This window comes from Somniosus microcephalus, chromosome 19 (assembly GCF_052327205.1).
Source record: "Somniosus microcephalus isolate GS21.2 chromosome 19, FLI_Smic_1.0, whole genome shotgun sequence".
Lineage (NCBI taxonomy): Eukaryota > Metazoa > Chordata > Chondrichthyes > Squaliformes > Somniosidae > Somniosus > Somniosus microcephalus.
This window is the reverse complement of record NC_141005.1, coordinates 59,361,708-59,378,693: the sequence shown is the minus strand read 5'-3', so window position 1 is coordinate 59,378,693 and position 16,986 is coordinate 59,361,708. Positions and strand designations below refer to the sequence as shown.

Here is a 16,986-nt window from a genome sequence, read left to right as displayed (position 1 = left end):
TCACTTTTTTGGAACCCAGTGTTGGTATCCAGCACTCTTGGGTCAGTTTGAGCACAGGCAGTGACAGGACATTCTTTACACTGTCCCACTGCATACCTTCACTCCAATCCTGGTGCAGCCTGATTGCACATCTATAAATTTCGACACTAACTGTCCTCTGATTCCTCAGTTTGCCAGTTCCTGTTGAAATTGAAGTTGTTTTGATTGTGTGGCCTTGAGACTGTTTGAACTCTACTTGGAAACTGGCTTAAGAGTGGCTAAAGTAACTCGAGGTATGCTTCTTGGCAGGCATTGAAACATTGCCTACAACCCTGGGGAAATTGGGTTTGTAATGCCTAAGAACATAAGAACATAAGAAATAGGAGCAGGAGTAGGCCAATCGGCCCCTCGAGCCTGCTCCACCATTCAATAAGATCATGGCTGATCTGATCCTAACCTCAAATCTTCTATCACTCTGCATCCACCCGAACCCATGTGATCTCCCGGGAGAGGCGAAAAACCAGATAAAGACCCAATGGCCAATTTGGGAGAAAAAAATCTGGGAAATTCCTCTCCGACCCATCTAGGCGATCGAAATTCTTCCAGGAGATCACTCTGTCCCTATATTTTCTACAGTACTTACCTTCTGTAAAGGCGATCTCCACCCCAGCCAGGAACAGGAATAAAACCATCTCCTGAAATCTAACAGAATTAGAACACAGTAGGAGCAGAACAAGGCTACACGGCCCCTGGGCCCGCTCCACTACCCACAGGGCCATGACCATTCCAAACCCAGACTCATGTCCAATTTCCTGCCCGCTCCCCGTAACCCTTTATTCCCTTTACTTCTAGGAAACTATCTATTTCTGTTTTAAATTTATTTAATGATGTAGCTTCCACAGCTTTCTGGGGCAGCAAATTCCACAAACCTACCACCCTCTGAGTGAAGAAGTTTCTCCTCATCTCAGTTTTGAATGAGCAGCCCCTTATTTTAAGATTATGCCCCCTAGTTCTAGTTTCACCCATCATTGGGAACATCCTCACCGCATCCACCCGATCAAGCCCCTTCACAATCTTATATGTTTCAATAAGATCGCCTCTCATTCTTCTGAACTCCAATGAGTAGAGTCCCAATCTACTCAACCTCTCCTCATATGACCACCCCCTCATCCCCGGGATTAACCGAGTGAACCTTCTTTGTACTGACTCGAGAGCAAGTATGTCTTTTCTTAAGTATGGACACCAAAACTGTATGCAGTATTCCAGGTGCGGCCTCACCAATACCTTGTACAACTGCAGCAATACCTCCCTGTTTTTATATTCCAACCCCCTAGCAATAAAAGCCAACATTCCATTGGCCTTCTTAATCACTTGCTGCACCTGCATACTAACTTTTTGAGTTTCGTGCACCAGGACCCCCAGATCCCTTTGTACTACAGTACTTTCCAGTTTCTTGCCATTAAGATAATAACTTGCTCTATGATTTTTCCTGCCAAAGTGCATAACCTCACACTTTCCAGTATTGTATTCCATCTGCCAAATCTCTGCCCACTTACTTAGCCTGTCTATGTCCCTTTGCAGGTTTTTTATGTCCTCCTCACTCACTACTTTCCCTCCCATCTTTGTATCATCTGCAAACTTTGATATGTTACACTCGGTCCCCTCCTCCAAATCGTTAATATAGATTGTAAAGAGTTGGGGACCCAGCACTGACCCCTGCGGAACACCACTAGTTACTGGTTGCCAATCTGAGAACGAACCATTTATCCCAACTCTCTGCTTTCTGTTAGAGAGCCAATCCTCCACCCACGCCAGAATATTACCCCCAATCCCGTGATTTTTTATCTTGAGCAATAATCTTTTGTGTGGCACCTTGTCAAATGCCTTTTGGAAGTCTAAATACACTACGTCCACTGGTTCCCCTTTATCCACCCTGTATGTTACTTCCTCAAAAAACTCAAGCAAATTTGTTAAACATGACTTCCCCTTCATGAAACCATGCTGAGTTTGCCCTATTAAATTATGTTTATCCAAATGTCCCGTTACTGTCTCCTTAATAATGGACTCTAACATTTTACCAACCACAGATGTTAGGCTAACAGGTCTATAGTTTCCAGCCTTCTGCCTACTACCCTTTTTAAATAAGGGTGTTACATTAGCAGTTTTCCAATCTGCCGGGACCTTTGCTGAGTCCAGTGAGTTTTGGAAAATTATTACCAATGCATCCACAATCCCTACCGCTACTTCCCTCAAGACCCTGGGATGCAAGCCATCAGGTCCAGGGGATTTATCCGCCTTGAGTCCCATTATTTTACCAAGTACCACTTCCTTAGTGATTTTAATCGTATTTAGTTCCTCCCCCCCTAGAGCCCCCTGTTTGTCCAGTGTTGGGATATTCTTAGTGTCCTCTACTGTAAAGACTGATACAAAATAATTGTTCAGTGTTTTTGCCATCTCCATGTTTCCCACCATTAATTTCCCGGTCTCATCCTCTAAGGGACCAACATTTACTTTAGCCACCCTTTTTCTTTTTATATAACTATAGAAACTTTTACTGTCTGTTTTTATATTTTTTGCTAATTTACTTTCATAATCTATCTTCCCTTTCTTAATCAATCTTTTTGTTATTTTTTGCTGTCTTTTAAAGACTTCCCAATCTTCCATCCTCCCACTAGATTTGGCTACCTTATATGCCCTTGTTTTTAGTCGGATACTATCCTTAATTACTTTACTTAGCCACGGATGGCTATCTTTTCTTTTACACCCTTTTTTCCTCAGTGGAATATATATTTTTTGGAAGTTGTAAAATAACTCCTTAAATGTACACCACTGGTCATGTACCGTCTTACCCTTTAATCTATTTTCCCAGTCCACTCTAATTAATTCCGCTCTCATACCTTCATAGTCTCCTTTATTCAAGCTCAGCACGCTTGTTTGAGATCCAACCTTCTCACCCTCTAATTGAATATGGAACTCAACCATGTTATGGTCACTCATTCCAAGGGGATCCTTTACTAGGACATTTTTAATTAATCCTGTCTCATTACACAGGACCAAATCTAAGGTTGCTTGCCCCCTGGTCGGTTCAGTTACATACTGCTCAAGAAACCCATCCCTAATACAATCAATGAACTCTTCCTCAAGGCTGCTCTGCCCAATTTGATTTGTCCAGTTAATATGATAATTAAAATCCCCCATAATTATAGCTGTTCCCTTATTACAAGCCTCAACTATTTCCTGATTAATACTCCGTCCAACAGAGTTGCAACTGTTCGGAGGCCTATAGACTACACCCACTAGTGTTTTTTTCCCCTTATTATTCCTTACCTCCACCCAAACTGTTTCACTATCCTGCTCCTTTGACCCAATATCATTTCTCTGTATTATAGTGATTCCTTCCTTTATTAACATAGCCACCCCACCTCCTCTCCCTTCCTGCCTGTCCTTCCTGATTGTTAAATAACCTGGTATGTTTAATTCCCAGTCATGGTCACCCTGCAGCCATGTTTCTGTAATGGCCACAAGATCATACCCATATGTCATTATTTGTGCCGTTAACTCATTCATTTTGTTACGAATGCTACGTGCATTCAGATAAAGAACCCTCAAATATGTTTTGTAACATTTAGTTCCTGTTTTTTCCCTTTTTAGTACTTTACTTTTTACTCCATACCTTCTGTCCCTTCCTGACACATTCTGTTTTTTAATTCCCCCACTGCTACCTAAGTCTATGACCTTCTCTGTTGTCATTTCTATTATTTGCTCTCTAGAAACCTCCCCCCCACTAATTAGTTTAAAGCCCTCTCTACAGCCCTAGTTATATGATTCGCCAGGATTCTAGTCCCAGCACTGGCCAAGTGGAGTCCGTCCCAACAGAACAGCTCCCTCCTGTCCCAGTACTGGTGCCAGTGTCCCAAGAAGCAAAACCCATTTCTCCCACACCAGTCTTTGAGCCACGCATTTAACTCTTTAATTTTATTTATCCTAGCCAAATTCGCTCGTGGCTCAGGTAATAACCCAGAGATTATTACCCTTGAGGTTCTGTTTTTTAATTTGACCCCTAGCTGCTCATACTCCTTTAACAGAACCGTCTTCCTTGTCCTATCTACGTCGTTTGTACCAACATGGACCACGACAACTGGATCCTCCCCCTCCCACTGCAAGTTTCTTTCCAGCCCAGAAGAGATGTCCTTAACCCTGGCACCAGGCAGGCAACACAGCCTTCGGGACTCCCGCTCTTGACTGCAGAGAACCCTATCTATCCCCCTAATACTATCCCCTACCACTACAACATTTCTTTTTACTCCCTCCACTTGAATGGCCCCCTGTACCACGGTGCTGTGGCCAGGTTGCTCATCCTCCCTGCAGTCCCCGCTCCCGCCCTCACAGGGAGTAAGAACCTCGATCCTGCTGGACAAGAACAAGGGCTGCGTCTCCTTCAACACTACATCCTGGATCCCTGTACCTTCCTCACTCGTAGTCACACCGTCCTGTCCCTGACCACGGACTACATCTGCAGTAATTAACTTCATAGGTGTGACCATCTCCTGAAACATAGAGTCCAGGAACTTCTCCCCCCTCCCTGATGTGTCGCAGTGTCCGAAGCTCGGTCTCAAGCTCCATAACATGGAACTTGAGTTCCTCTAGCAGCAAACACTTGTCGCAGATGTAATCACCGTTAGCCTCAATGGGGTTCACCGGCTCCCACATCTCGCAACAGTAACACATCACCTGCTCCATTCTATATAATTAATTAAATTTCTTATTATTAGTTATGAAGACCCTGCCCGGATATATATGATAATATCACACCACTATTCAATAGGACTTACCAACTTAAAGGTATGAAAGAGAAGAGAAGGAAGAAAACCAACCAACCAGCTGATCACCAACCTCCTCCTTGAATACTGTCTGTGGAGCCTGTTTGGTTGACTCGTCTTGCTTCTCCGCCTCCGCAGTGCTGTCTAAGCCTGGGAGTGGGGAATAAAACAGAGCAAAAAACACACCCTCACCTCCCACTTATCCGAACTCTCCCACTTAGCAAAACTCCAACAGCACTCAATGCACAAAGCACTCCGTGCCCCGCACTAGCCCCTCCCCTTTTATACCTGGATTCTACTTCCTGTTTAAACTGCCCAAGAGTTTAAAAAACCCTTAAAAAATTAAACTTACTTCAAATAATTAACTTCTTAACACACTAAAATTCACAAAATACACTTAAATGATTTTTCTCCCACTTAGCAAAACTCCAACAGCACTCAATGCACAAAGCACTGTTGTGATACTTAAATATGCTGGAGAGGCTTATAACTAAACTAATGTAGATTTTAAGTGCTTACATTAAAATTTGACTTCTATTCTTCTGGATCAGTCATTTAGATGATTTATCTAAATATTTGATAAAACTTGCAACTAAAATGAATAAACTTCTCTCTTCAGATTCTTGTTTCCTTTTAGATATTAGATGAGATTAAACAAGGTTGAAGTTGGTTGAGATTGTACCTGTATACAATTCCTGAACTCTCCAGTTATACTTCCGGAAGTTGGATTTGAACTTAAAAGAATGGACAAATGTGCTGTGTGGTGCTGAACTGTATGGATTAATGAAGTCCCAGATTCAATGTTAACTGATCACATCCAGGCCTAGGGAGAGGGGGAACTTGCTGCCACTCTTGGTGAAGCAATTGTGATGAGATGGCAAACGAGTATGTGGCAGTCATCACAACTGATCCTATCTTCCTACATCCATGTGTACTTTCCAGCAGAAGTCACTGGATAGCGATTGTGAGTCAGAGCCCCCCCCCCCCCCAGCCAAGAGATATTAAAGACAATACAAAAGCAAAATACTGCAGATGCTGGAAATCTGAAATAAAAACACAATGCCAGAAATACTCAGCAGGTCAGGCAGCACCTGTGGAGAGAGAAACGGTTAATGTTTCAGGTTGATGACCCTTTGTCCAGCACCTTCCTGTGCAAGCGCAGGAGATGCAACACAGGCCCTTTTACCTCCTCCCTTCCCACTGTCCAGGGCCCCAAACACTCCTTCCAGGTGAAACAGCGATTTAGTTGTACTTCTTGCAATTTAATATACTGTATTCGCTGCTCACGATGCGGTCTCCTCTACATTGGGGAGACCAAACGCAGATTGGGTGACCGCTTTGTGGAACACCTCCATTAAGTCTGTAAGGGTGACCCCAAGCTTCCGGTCGCCTGTCACTTTAATTCTCCGCTTCACTCCCACTCTGACCTCCGTCCTCTTGCACTGTTCCAATGAAGCTCAACGTAAGCTCGAGGAATAGCACCTCCTCTTTCGATTAGGCACTTTACAGCCTTCTGGACTCAACATCGAGTTCAGCAATTTCAGATCATAACCTCTGCCCCTATTTTTTTTTCACATGGCAGCTGTTGATGATTCTACCATTGCCATTTACACTTCCTCTAGTCATCTTTTGTTTCTTAACTTGTCCCATTACCATCTCCTTTTGCCTTGCATCATCATCCCTTTTGTCTTTTAATCTCTCCTGCCTTCCATCCTATCACAGACCTTCCCTTTTTTGTTCTTTCCTCTCCTTCCCCCCCCCTCCCTGCCCTTACACTTGCTTAAAAACCTTTTACATCTCCAACTTTTCCCAGTACTGACGAAGGGTCATCGACCTGAAACGTTAACTTGGTTTCTCTCTCTACAGATGCTGCCTGACCGGCTGAGTATTTCCGGCAGATATTAAAGCCAATTGTGGCACACCTGGCTGAGAGCAGTTACATTTTACCACTGAATGGTATCGCCTGGCTTAATATTTTTTGCCACAGGTCATGGGGTCAGAAACAAAATGCCTTGCTCTTGCCTGCACCCTCGCAGCCTTTTTCTCTTAACCCCTTCCCCCAAAAGTCCAGGAATGTCTTGCTCCAGCTGAAATTGGCTGAGGCTGATTTATTTCAAACCAGGGATTGAACTACCTTGTATGTGGTGCATTTGCCTGTTGAGTTCGTGAGGGGACATCATATTGGGTGTTTTTTTAATATATAAAAAATGTATTTGTATAAAAGACTGTTGTAAGTAACTTGTGCGTTTGGTGATGTAGTGACTTGAATCTTTTCCCACAGGATGTACGACGCCGACACCGCTATTTGTGCCATCTGCCTCTTACCTGCGAGTTTGGTATTTGTGAGCTGGCTCTGAAGCCACCTGTGATTTCTAAGGAAACTTTGCATGCTTTTTCAGGTTTGTTCATGCTACTTGAATCATAGACTTGCATTGAATGACCTGCCTTTGGTGGTTTGAAATTTGAGATTTTATTCCCCCCCCCTTTCCCCCCCCCCCCCCCCCCTCAACAGATGATCTGGACAGAAGGAAATGTCTTCGCTTAAAAAAAGCTCGGGATGAACGTCGAAGAGAGCGTAGGATTGAAATGGAAGAAAATGAAAAGCAAGGCAAATGTGAGCACTTTCATTTACCTTAAATTCCAATGTAAGTTATGTTGTGGCTCTTTAATACAATTTGATTACTCTCATTTAGATCCAGAAGTACACATTGCCTTGGAAAACTTCCAGCAGTTCCCAGCATTTGGCTCTTCTCCAAAAAGTGCACCATTTATTGCTTCCCCAACCAGTCCTGATGCTGACCCTCTGCCTTCAAGTTGTCTTTCAGTCAACACTACCCTTAGCAGCAGCCCCAATTCTTTGGCAGGTAAGAAATTCTATCCTTGTAAGTCTACCATTGTAGTCTCAGAAGAAAATACTTGTTTTAAACACTTGCATTTGTATAGTGCCTTATCACATCTTAAACTGCTTTCCATCATTTTGATGTTCAGTGTCATGTAGGCAAACATGGTACCAATTCTGTTTACAGCAAGATTTCTCCCAGCAATGAGAAGAATGACCACAGAAACTGTTTCTGGTTGGTTGGGCGAGCAGTGTTGGCCAAGACACAGGAGAAGACCCTGCTTTTTGAGTATCGTCATGCAATCTTAACTCCCACCTGAATAGACAGAAATCGTGTCCACTGTTCAGTGTCACGGCTCAGTGGCAGTACTTCTAACAATGCAGCACTCTCTCAGCACTGCAGTGGAATGTCAGCTTAGATTGTGCTTTTTAATTCTGCTCTACCTAAACTTTCCTTGGGGACAAAAGTGGTCCCTCTTGAATTTTTTAACGCTCCCTCAAATTTCAAGTGATTTTCATGGTTCATCATGTTGCACAAGTGCTGTGTTTGTCTTAGTGTGATTTAGACTAGCTGGAAATATTCAGCAGCGCAGGTAGCATCGGAGAAGAGAGAAACAAAGTTAATGTTTCAGGTCAGTGGCCTTTCATCAGAACTGGAAAAAGTTAGAGATGTAACCGGTTTTAAGCAAGTACAGCAGCAGGGAAAGGAGGGAGGGGAGGAAAGCATGAAGTGGAAGGCAGGAACAATTAAATGACGAAAGGGATGATCATGGCAGGGCAGGTTGAGAAAGCAGTTAAAGCTTATGGGATCCTGGGCTTCATGAATAGAGGTATAGGGTACAAAAGTGTGGAAATTCTGATGAACCTGTGTAAAACCCTGGTTCAGCCTCAACTGGAGTATTGTGTCCAATTCTGGGCATCACACTTTAGGAAGGGTGTGAAGACCTTGGAGAGGGTGCAGAAAAGATTTATGAGATTCCAGGGGTGAGGGACTTCAGTTATGATGTTAGACTGGAGAAGCTGGGTTTGTTCTCCTTTAGAACAGAGAAAAGTGAGAGGAGATTTGATAGAGGTGTTCAAAATCATGAGGTCTGGACACAGTAGATAGAGAGAAACTGTTCCCATTGACAGAAGGGTCGAGAACCAGAGGACACAGATTTAAGGTGATTGGCAGAAGAACCAAAGGCGACATGAGGAAAAACATTTTTACGTAGCGAGTGGTTAGAACATAAGAAATAGGAGCAGGAGTAGGCCAATCGGCCCCTCGAGCCTGCTCCGCCATTCAATAAGATCATGGCTGATCTGATCTTAACCGCCAATCTACTATCACAGAACCATCTCCTGAATCTAACAGAATTAGACACATGAAATAGGAGCAGGATCAGGCTACACGGCCCCTGGGCCCGCTCCGCTACCCACAGGGCCATGACCGATCCGAACCTAGACTCGTGTCCAAATTCCTGCCCGCTCCCCGTAACCCTTAATTCCCTTTACTTCTAGGAAACTGTCTTTCTGTTTTAAATTTATGTAATGATGTAGCTTCTACAGCTTTTTGGGGCAGCATATTCCATGGACCTACCACCCTCTGAGTGAAGTAGTTCCTCCTCATCTCAGTTTTGGAATGCACTGCCTGAAAAGGTGACGGAGGCAGACTCAATCACGGCTTTCAAAAGAGAGTTGGATAAGTATCTGAAAAACATTTGTCAGGCTATGGGGAAAGGGTGGGGGAGTGGGACTAGCTGAAGTGCTCTTGCAGAGAGCTGGCACGGGCTCAAATGGCCGCCTTCCATGCTGTAACCATTCTATGATTAATAGACTCACTGATTTAGAGCCTCCTGCATAAAGTCATGGTTTAAAGTGGTCGAAACATTTTGAAAGACAAAACCCCTTTCAACTTTCCCTTTAAAACCTCAAATTATCGATTCCAGGTGCATGCCTATAATGTTAAATAGTTAAATGTTAAATAGTACATTGAAGTACAGTTTTGAAGAAGGGTCCAACCCGAAACGTCAACTCAAATTTCTCCACGGATGTTGCCTGACCTGCTGAGTTTTTCCAGCATTTTCTGTTATTTCGGATTTCCAACATCTGCAGTATTTTGCTATCATGTTAAATAGTACGCTCTTCATTGCTTTTGATATCTGGTTAGCGGCATCTTTAATGTTTTATTAACAAAACATTGAGAACCTCAGTCTATACACTCCTTGTGTGATTAATTCGTCACTTGCAATTGCTTCTACTGCTACCACACGAGTGATAACGAGAACCGTCCGTTTAGATGTGCCAACTCCACCCTCAAATTTCAGTGGTGTCACCTAAATGGCACTTATTTTCTCAGGCAAGGCTTGTCTGGCCTACTACAAAAGAACCTGTAACAATCAATACTTTACACTATTACACAACTCTCAATGCTCTCTCTGGACACTATCCAACATTGGAAGGATAAGATCTACAAATATAGTGGGTATTTTTTCACCGTTTGAATGGATATATGAAAATTTCACATAGCCAGTGTTGTACTTTACTGAAATATTGGTGACTGCGCTATGATTTATATCCGAGTTGGATGAGGTTGCTGAGCAAAGAAAATGTTGGAATTTTAAACTTTTAATCTCAAACTAGATTTTGCAGCATTTTGTTGAGAATCCAAAATGCTAATTGTCTTTATGTTGCATTCTTGCCTTTAATTAGAAAGGGGCATGTGGGGACTTGAGGAAAATAATCTGTAATGTCAATACTTTTGAGGCACTGCTTGTAAAGTCTTGATAATTGAATTGCAAATTCACAGCTGACTTGCACGGTTTAATCCTTGTGCAGTGATTGCTCCACAGTGGGAGTTTGAATTCCTGTGTCTTCAGTGAATGCAGAGCGGGCAAGGAAGAGAATGGACATTCGCTACTTTCAGCTCCTAGGCTCAGGCGTTTAGTGTAGGGCTGATAAATAGCTAGCTGTTGTGAATCACCGTCTATTTTGTGCATGAAATTCAAAATGAGTGAAGAACTGCAATGGCACTCAGCACAGATCCTGATGAATTGCATTTAATCTGCCCTGTCCTAGTATGAATCATGTGGGCACTGTGATGAGGCACCTGTGAAATGTCCTGTCTTGTAATTGATGCTTAATCTTTTTATTTTTGTAATGTTTTGACCTAGCTGGGAATGTTGGAATTTCACAAAGTGAATGCTTTTGAATCACTTCTTAACTCTTCCTGTAGAATCAACATTGAATCCATCAGCCCCTGCATTTAGTCCAGGGAGTCCTTCTCCATGTGTTGGCAGCTTGGAGGATGATGTTCACTTTCCTTCATTTGCTCAGGTAATTTCAATTCTGAATTGATCCTCTAGTTCTTTAGTTTGTTACTTTTTTGAAGTATAAATATATCATTCACTTCATGGCATAAAAATGCACTTCTGGAGAGTAGGTCATGAATGTGAAATTGTGCACACCAGTTGATTTAGTCACTGGAGAAGGATAGAATTTGGAACGTTGCTTGGTTTCAGGCTGTGTACCTTGCTGGCTCTCCAAGATCTGTGCCATCTTTTTTACAACTCTGTTTGAATACCTCCAGTCAGGTTTCTGCCTTTGCCATAGCACCGAAATGGCCTTTATCGAAGTCACAAATTATATCCTTTGTAACCGAGATGTGTTATCCCTCCTTGACCTCTCTGCAGCCCTCATCCATGCCTTTGTTACCTCCTAGAGTCGACTATTGCAATGCTCTCCTGGCTAGCCTCTCACCTTGCACCCTCGTAAACTTGAGCTCACTTAACTCTGCAGCCCGTATCCTAAGTCTAGTTCATCCATCATCACTGTGCTTGTTGGCTCCCAATCCAGCAACGCCTCGATTTTAAAATTCTCCTCATTTTCAAATCCCTCCATGGCCTTGCCCCCATCTCTGTAACCTCCTCCAGCTCTACAACCCTCCGATCCCTGCACTCCTCCAGTTCTGGCCTCCTGCGCATCCCCGATTTTCTTCTTCACTTTTGGCGACCGTGGCTTCTGCTGTTTGGGCCCTAAGCTCTGAATTCTCTCCCTAAACCTTTTCGCCTCTTTACACCTCTCTCCTCCTCTTTAGACACTCCTAAAGACCTACCTCTGACCACCTGTCGTAATATCTCCTTATGTGGCATAGTATCAAATTGCTATGTTAAAGACGCTATATAAATACAAGAAGTTTGTTGATGTGGTTTACTGCACCATCCTCCATCCACTATCCTACTGCCTTTCCTCCGTTATCCATCTTTGTGGCAGTGCCCTTATTTGATTGTAGCCGAGTACCTCGAGCTTTTTCCCCCCACCCCCACACTATTGCCCTCTGATCTCTTTGAGAATCTATTATTGGCCCTCTGTTTGCTCATCAACATGCTGCCCCTTGGAAACATCACCCACATATAGTCAACTTTCATATAACACCCAGCTTGACCTCTCCTCCACCTCTTGACCTCTGCTGCTTGTATTATCAGACTGCTTGTCCATAATCCTGCCTTGGATGAGCCGCAATTTCCTCCAGGCAAACAATCTGGAAAATTAAGCTATAGTCTTCAGCCCTTGCCACAAGGTACTGCCGTACCTTTATCACTGATTCCATTCCCCTCTCCAGCCACACTCTAGACTGACCCAACCTGTTTATAACTTCACCTTATTTGATCTAGAGTTTCTGGCCCCATATCCTCTCCATCACAAAGACTACTTGCTTCCACCTTCAAACCATTGCCCACCTCAGCTACTACCTTAGCTGTCTGCTGCTGACACCCTCATCCATGCCTTTGTCATCTCCAGATTTGACTATTCTACTAAGTCCTGGCCAGGCTCTCATCCTCCTTCCTACGTTAGCTTCAGCTCACCTACATTTGGCTCCTGGTTCCCCAGTACCTCAAATTTAAACTTCTCTTGTTTAAATCCCTCATGGCCTCTCCCTTTCCTATTTCTTTAACCTCCTCCAGCCCTACAACCCACCCCCAAAATCCCAGTTCTTCCATGTTGTGCATTCCCTCCTAAACTTTTCTACCTCTCTCCCTCCATCTCTTCATTTTAAGAACCTCTTTAAAACCTACCTTTGACCAAGCTTTTTTTCACCCCCAGTAATCTCTCCTCCTCTGGCTTGGTGTCTGTATTTTTCCTTGCTCCTCTGAAACAGCTTGATTTTTTTTTCTACATTAAAGGTCTTAAATGCCAGTTGTTGATATGTTCTTCACTACAGATGCTGAAAGATGGGAAGGCTAAAGCAAAAGTGTGGCCCAAAGTAACTCCAAGAAAAGGTGACTTTTTTTTAATAGAGCAACATTTAACCAGATTCTCCAGTAATCCTGTGGTAATGCACTTCATGTTAGTGAATGTCAGAGTACTGACTGAAAATTTTGTTTTGACAGCAGAACCCAGTTTGATGCCCCCACCTGCAGCAGATAGTGATGGAGAGAGTGACATCTCCGACCGTGTACCTGTACCCAGCTTTCAAAATTCCTTCAGTGAGGCTATGGAGGCAGCATTCCTCAAGCTTAATAAAGTTCCAATCCCAGAACTTTGTGCAGGTAAGATTGCTGCCCTTGAAGGGAAAGGAGAAAAGAGAAAGACTTAAGGGCTCTATTCATTATGCTGATCTTAATTTGATTTTAGGAAATGCTGTTTCATGGACATGCCAAGATTGTGCTAAAGTTGGACAAATTTTGCTTGTGTTTTGGTGGTATGTGTGGTAAACCACGTTCACTATCGTATCACTGTTAGTAGTTAGCACTGTTCACCACTGTTCGTTATAACTGTATCACTGACCACTATTGTATCACGGTACGAGGTCGCCTCTTGCCACACTGCTATACCTGGGATGACCACTGCCGACTCTGCCTTGGCTCCACCCACCAGGCCAGGTATAAAGGTGAGCGACTGGCTGGTATTCCTCCTGCTTGGATCGTCTGTTATTTAGTCAATAAAAACCTTTAGTCACCTTCGTAACTCTTCGCCTTTTATTGGAGGAATTGATAGGTATATCAATTTTATTGACTAAATAACAGAGCCCACTCTCGTGGGTGATCCGATCCAAGCAGTCTTTGCCGTGAGTACTCGGACCGTAGGCCTTTCAGGAATGCGTCGCGGATATTATCTTCAGTATTTTCGGCTGCCGACACCGATTTAAAGTCACAGTTCCTGGCGAGTGCATATAGCGCCTGTGAGAATTCGGCTACTGATTCTCCTGGCTGTTGCGGCCGTGATCTTAGGAGGTGCCTAGCGTACATGTAGTTTACCGGGGTCCGGTACTTCTGTTTCAGCAGGTTGATGGTTGACCAGAACGAACTGCAGGCTACATTCCCCTACCTAGATAACGTCACTATCTGCGGCCGCGACCGGCAGGAACATGACGCGAATCTGGAGAAATTCCTCCGTACGGCCCAACGGCTGAACCTCACCTACAATAAGGAGAAATGCGTGTTTAACACCACGCGCCTTGCCATCCTCGGCTGCGTAGTGGAGAACGGAATCATCGGCCCCGACCCAGAAAGAATGCGCCCCCTCATGGAGCTACCCCTCCCCCACTGCCCTAAAGCACTTAGGAGAACCCTGGGGCTTTTCGCCTACTATGCCCAATGGGTACCCAATTACGCGGACAAAGCCAGACCCCTCCTGAAAGCCACTTCCTTCCCCCTCACGGAGGAGGCGTGCGCGGCCTTCTCCCTCATTAAGGGAGACATAGCCAAGGCCACGATGCACGCAGTGGACGAGTCCATCCCCTTTCAGGTGGAGAGCGACGCATCCGACTTCGCCTTAGCCGCCACCCTAAACCAGGAGGGGAGGCCAGTGGCCTTCTTCTCAAGGACCCTACAGGGCCCCGAGATCCGACATTCGTCGGTCGAGAAAGAGGCCCAGGCGATCGTGGAGGCAGTACGGCGCTGGAGGCACTACCTGGCAGGCAAACGATTTACCCTCCTCACCGACCAGCGTTCGGTGGCTTTCATGTTTAATAACAAGCTGAAGGGCAAAATCAAGAATGACAAGATTTTGAGATGGAGAATCGAGCTCTCCACCTACGATTATGAGATCTTGTACCGGCCAGGCAAGCTGAACGAATCCCCTGATGCCCTTTCACGAATGACATGCGCCAGCGCGCATATCGATAGGCTTCAGACCCTCCACGACCAGCTCTGCCACCCCGGAGTCACCAGACTCTACCATTTCATTAAGGCCCGCAACCTGACCTACTCCATCGAGGAGGTCAGGACCATGACCAGGAACTGCCAGACCTGTGCGGAGTGCAAACCGCACTTCTATAGGCCGGACCGAGCAAGCCTGATCAAGGCCACCCGCCCCTTCGAGCGCCTGAGCATCGACTTTAAGGGGCCCCTCCCTTTCTCTGACCGTAATGTGTACTTCCTCAACATCGTTGATGAGTACTCCCGTTTCCCCTTTGCCTTCCCCTGCCCCGACATGACCAGTAGCACGGTCATTAAGTGCCTGAATGCCCTCTTCGCCTTGTTCGGGTTCCCGAACTATATACACAGCGACCGGGGCTCCTCCATGAGCGAGGAACTCCGGCAATTCCTCCTAGAGAGAGGTATTGCAGCAAGCAGGACCACCAGCTACAACCCCAGAGGTAACGGTCAGGTGGAAAGAGAGAACGCGACGGTATGGAAGGCCGTCCTCTTAGCCTTAAAGTCTAAGGGCCTCCCAACCTCCCGCTGGCAAGAAGTCCTCCCGACAGCGCTGCACTCCATCCGGTCATTACTTTGCACGGCCACTAACACCACCCCCCATGAACGAATGTTCGTTTTCCCCAGGAAGTCGACTACGGGAACCACTCTACCAACCTGGCTGACCGCCCCGGGGCCGGTCTGGCTGCGGAAACACGTGAGGACCCATAAAACGGACCCCCTGGTCGAGAGGGTGAACCTCCTGCACGCCAACCCCCAGTACGCCTACGTGGCGTACCCAGACGGGCGGGAGGACACTGTCTCCCTACGAGACCTCGCACCCTCAGCCGATCCGGAAACACCGCCACCACCCCCCCCCAACCTCAGTCCAGGTAGACGGCATGCCGGAACCCCACGAGCCCTCGCCGACCACGCAAACACCAGCATCAACACCGGATAAGGCAACACCACCGCTGCGGCGATCGGAGAGGCTTACGAAGCCTCCGGACAGACTGACCTACCAGAATTGGTAGTACACTTCACCCCGCCGGACTTAATTCTAAACAAGGGGTGAATGTGGTAAACCACGTTCACTATCGTATCACTGTTAGTAGTTAGCACTGTTCACCACTGTTCGTTATAACTGTATCACTGACCACTATTGTATCACGGTACGAGGTCGCCTCTTGCCACACTGCTATACCTGGGATGACCGCTGCCGACTCCGCCTTGGCTCCACCCACCAGGCCAGGTATAAAGGTGAGCGACTGGCTGGTATTCCTCCTGCTTGGATCGTCTGTTATTTAGTCAATAAAAACCTTTAGTCACCTTCGTAACTCTTCGCCTTTTATTGGAGGAATTGATAGGTATATCAGTATGGGTTGTTGTGTCCTCTTGTTCACCTAACTCCATGATGGGATGGGGCCAGTACTGCTTTAGGCTAACTGCAAGGAGGTGTGGGAGTCGTTTGGGGAGACTTTCCTGCTTTTCTCCTTTTTGGGCGTAGTAACCTGCCTTGGAAGCTCGTCTGAGTAAGGAACATAAACTGTATCTCTGCTCTGGCACTATACATAACAAACAAACAAGTGCTCTAACATGCCTTCATTCCAGGTCTCTCATCAGTATGGTTATGCAGGAAGGGAAAGTTCCAGATGACATTTGCATTTATGGAAGTTGCAGTAAATTCTTGGGTTGACTTTTACAGACTGTTCAGGTTACAAAATTAACAATCTGTTGCTAATCAGATCTATGAAATTGATTGGAAAAACTCACTATGTTGGAGTTTAACAATTCAAATCTAACTCCACATCATTTGCAGTGAATCAAGACTTTTGTTTGTTTGAATATTTAAACTGCAGGTGGTTACTTCATATGTGGTGTTGCTTGCAGGAGTTGTAAGCCAGTGGGAACTGAATAAATACAAGGGGTCGTTAACCCAGGGTTTCTCAGTGCTGCTCACTTAGCTCCCTTGCACTATTAGGCTCAGTTTGTCTCTTGGCTTCCTCCAATGTTGCCTGTGGTGTAAACAAATAAAGTTTATAATTTTCCTTTGTTTCCTAACTGGGTATAACCTGGAGTATCTGTCCATACAGTGGGACCACTAACAAAGAATAATATAAAAAGTTCATGTTGACATCACAAAATCTAATGCTTCTAATGTAAACCAATCAACACTCCCATCTTGGAAAGCTATCCTCCGAAGCCCAAGGAACAAAAATATAATTGAGAAATT

At 45.0% G+C, this 16,986-nt stretch overlaps 1 protein-coding gene across 5 annotated transcripts in view; it reads left to right on the top strand.

The window, feature by feature from the left end:
- Positions 1-16,986, top strand: part of rnf10 (ring finger protein 10) — a 48,976-nt gene that overhangs the window by 29,090 nt on the left and 2,900 nt on the right. For 3 of the 5 annotated variants that reach the window (XM_085961848.1, XM_085961846.1, XM_085961849.1), the window contains 6 exons: positions 7,081-7,198; positions 7,312-7,413; positions 7,493-7,663; positions 10,853-10,953; positions 12,839-12,896; positions 13,008-13,166. In XM_085961848.1, coding sequence (XP_085817974.1) covers positions 7,081-7,198; positions 7,312-7,413; positions 7,493-7,663; positions 10,853-10,953; positions 12,839-12,896; positions 13,008-13,166 — 709 coding nt within the window. The remainder of the gene's footprint in view (positions 1-7,080; positions 7,199-7,311; positions 7,414-7,492; positions 7,664-10,852; positions 10,954-12,838; positions 12,897-13,007; positions 13,167-16,986) is intronic. The other 2 variants (XM_085961847.1, XM_085961850.1) reach the window with 1 other exon arrangement.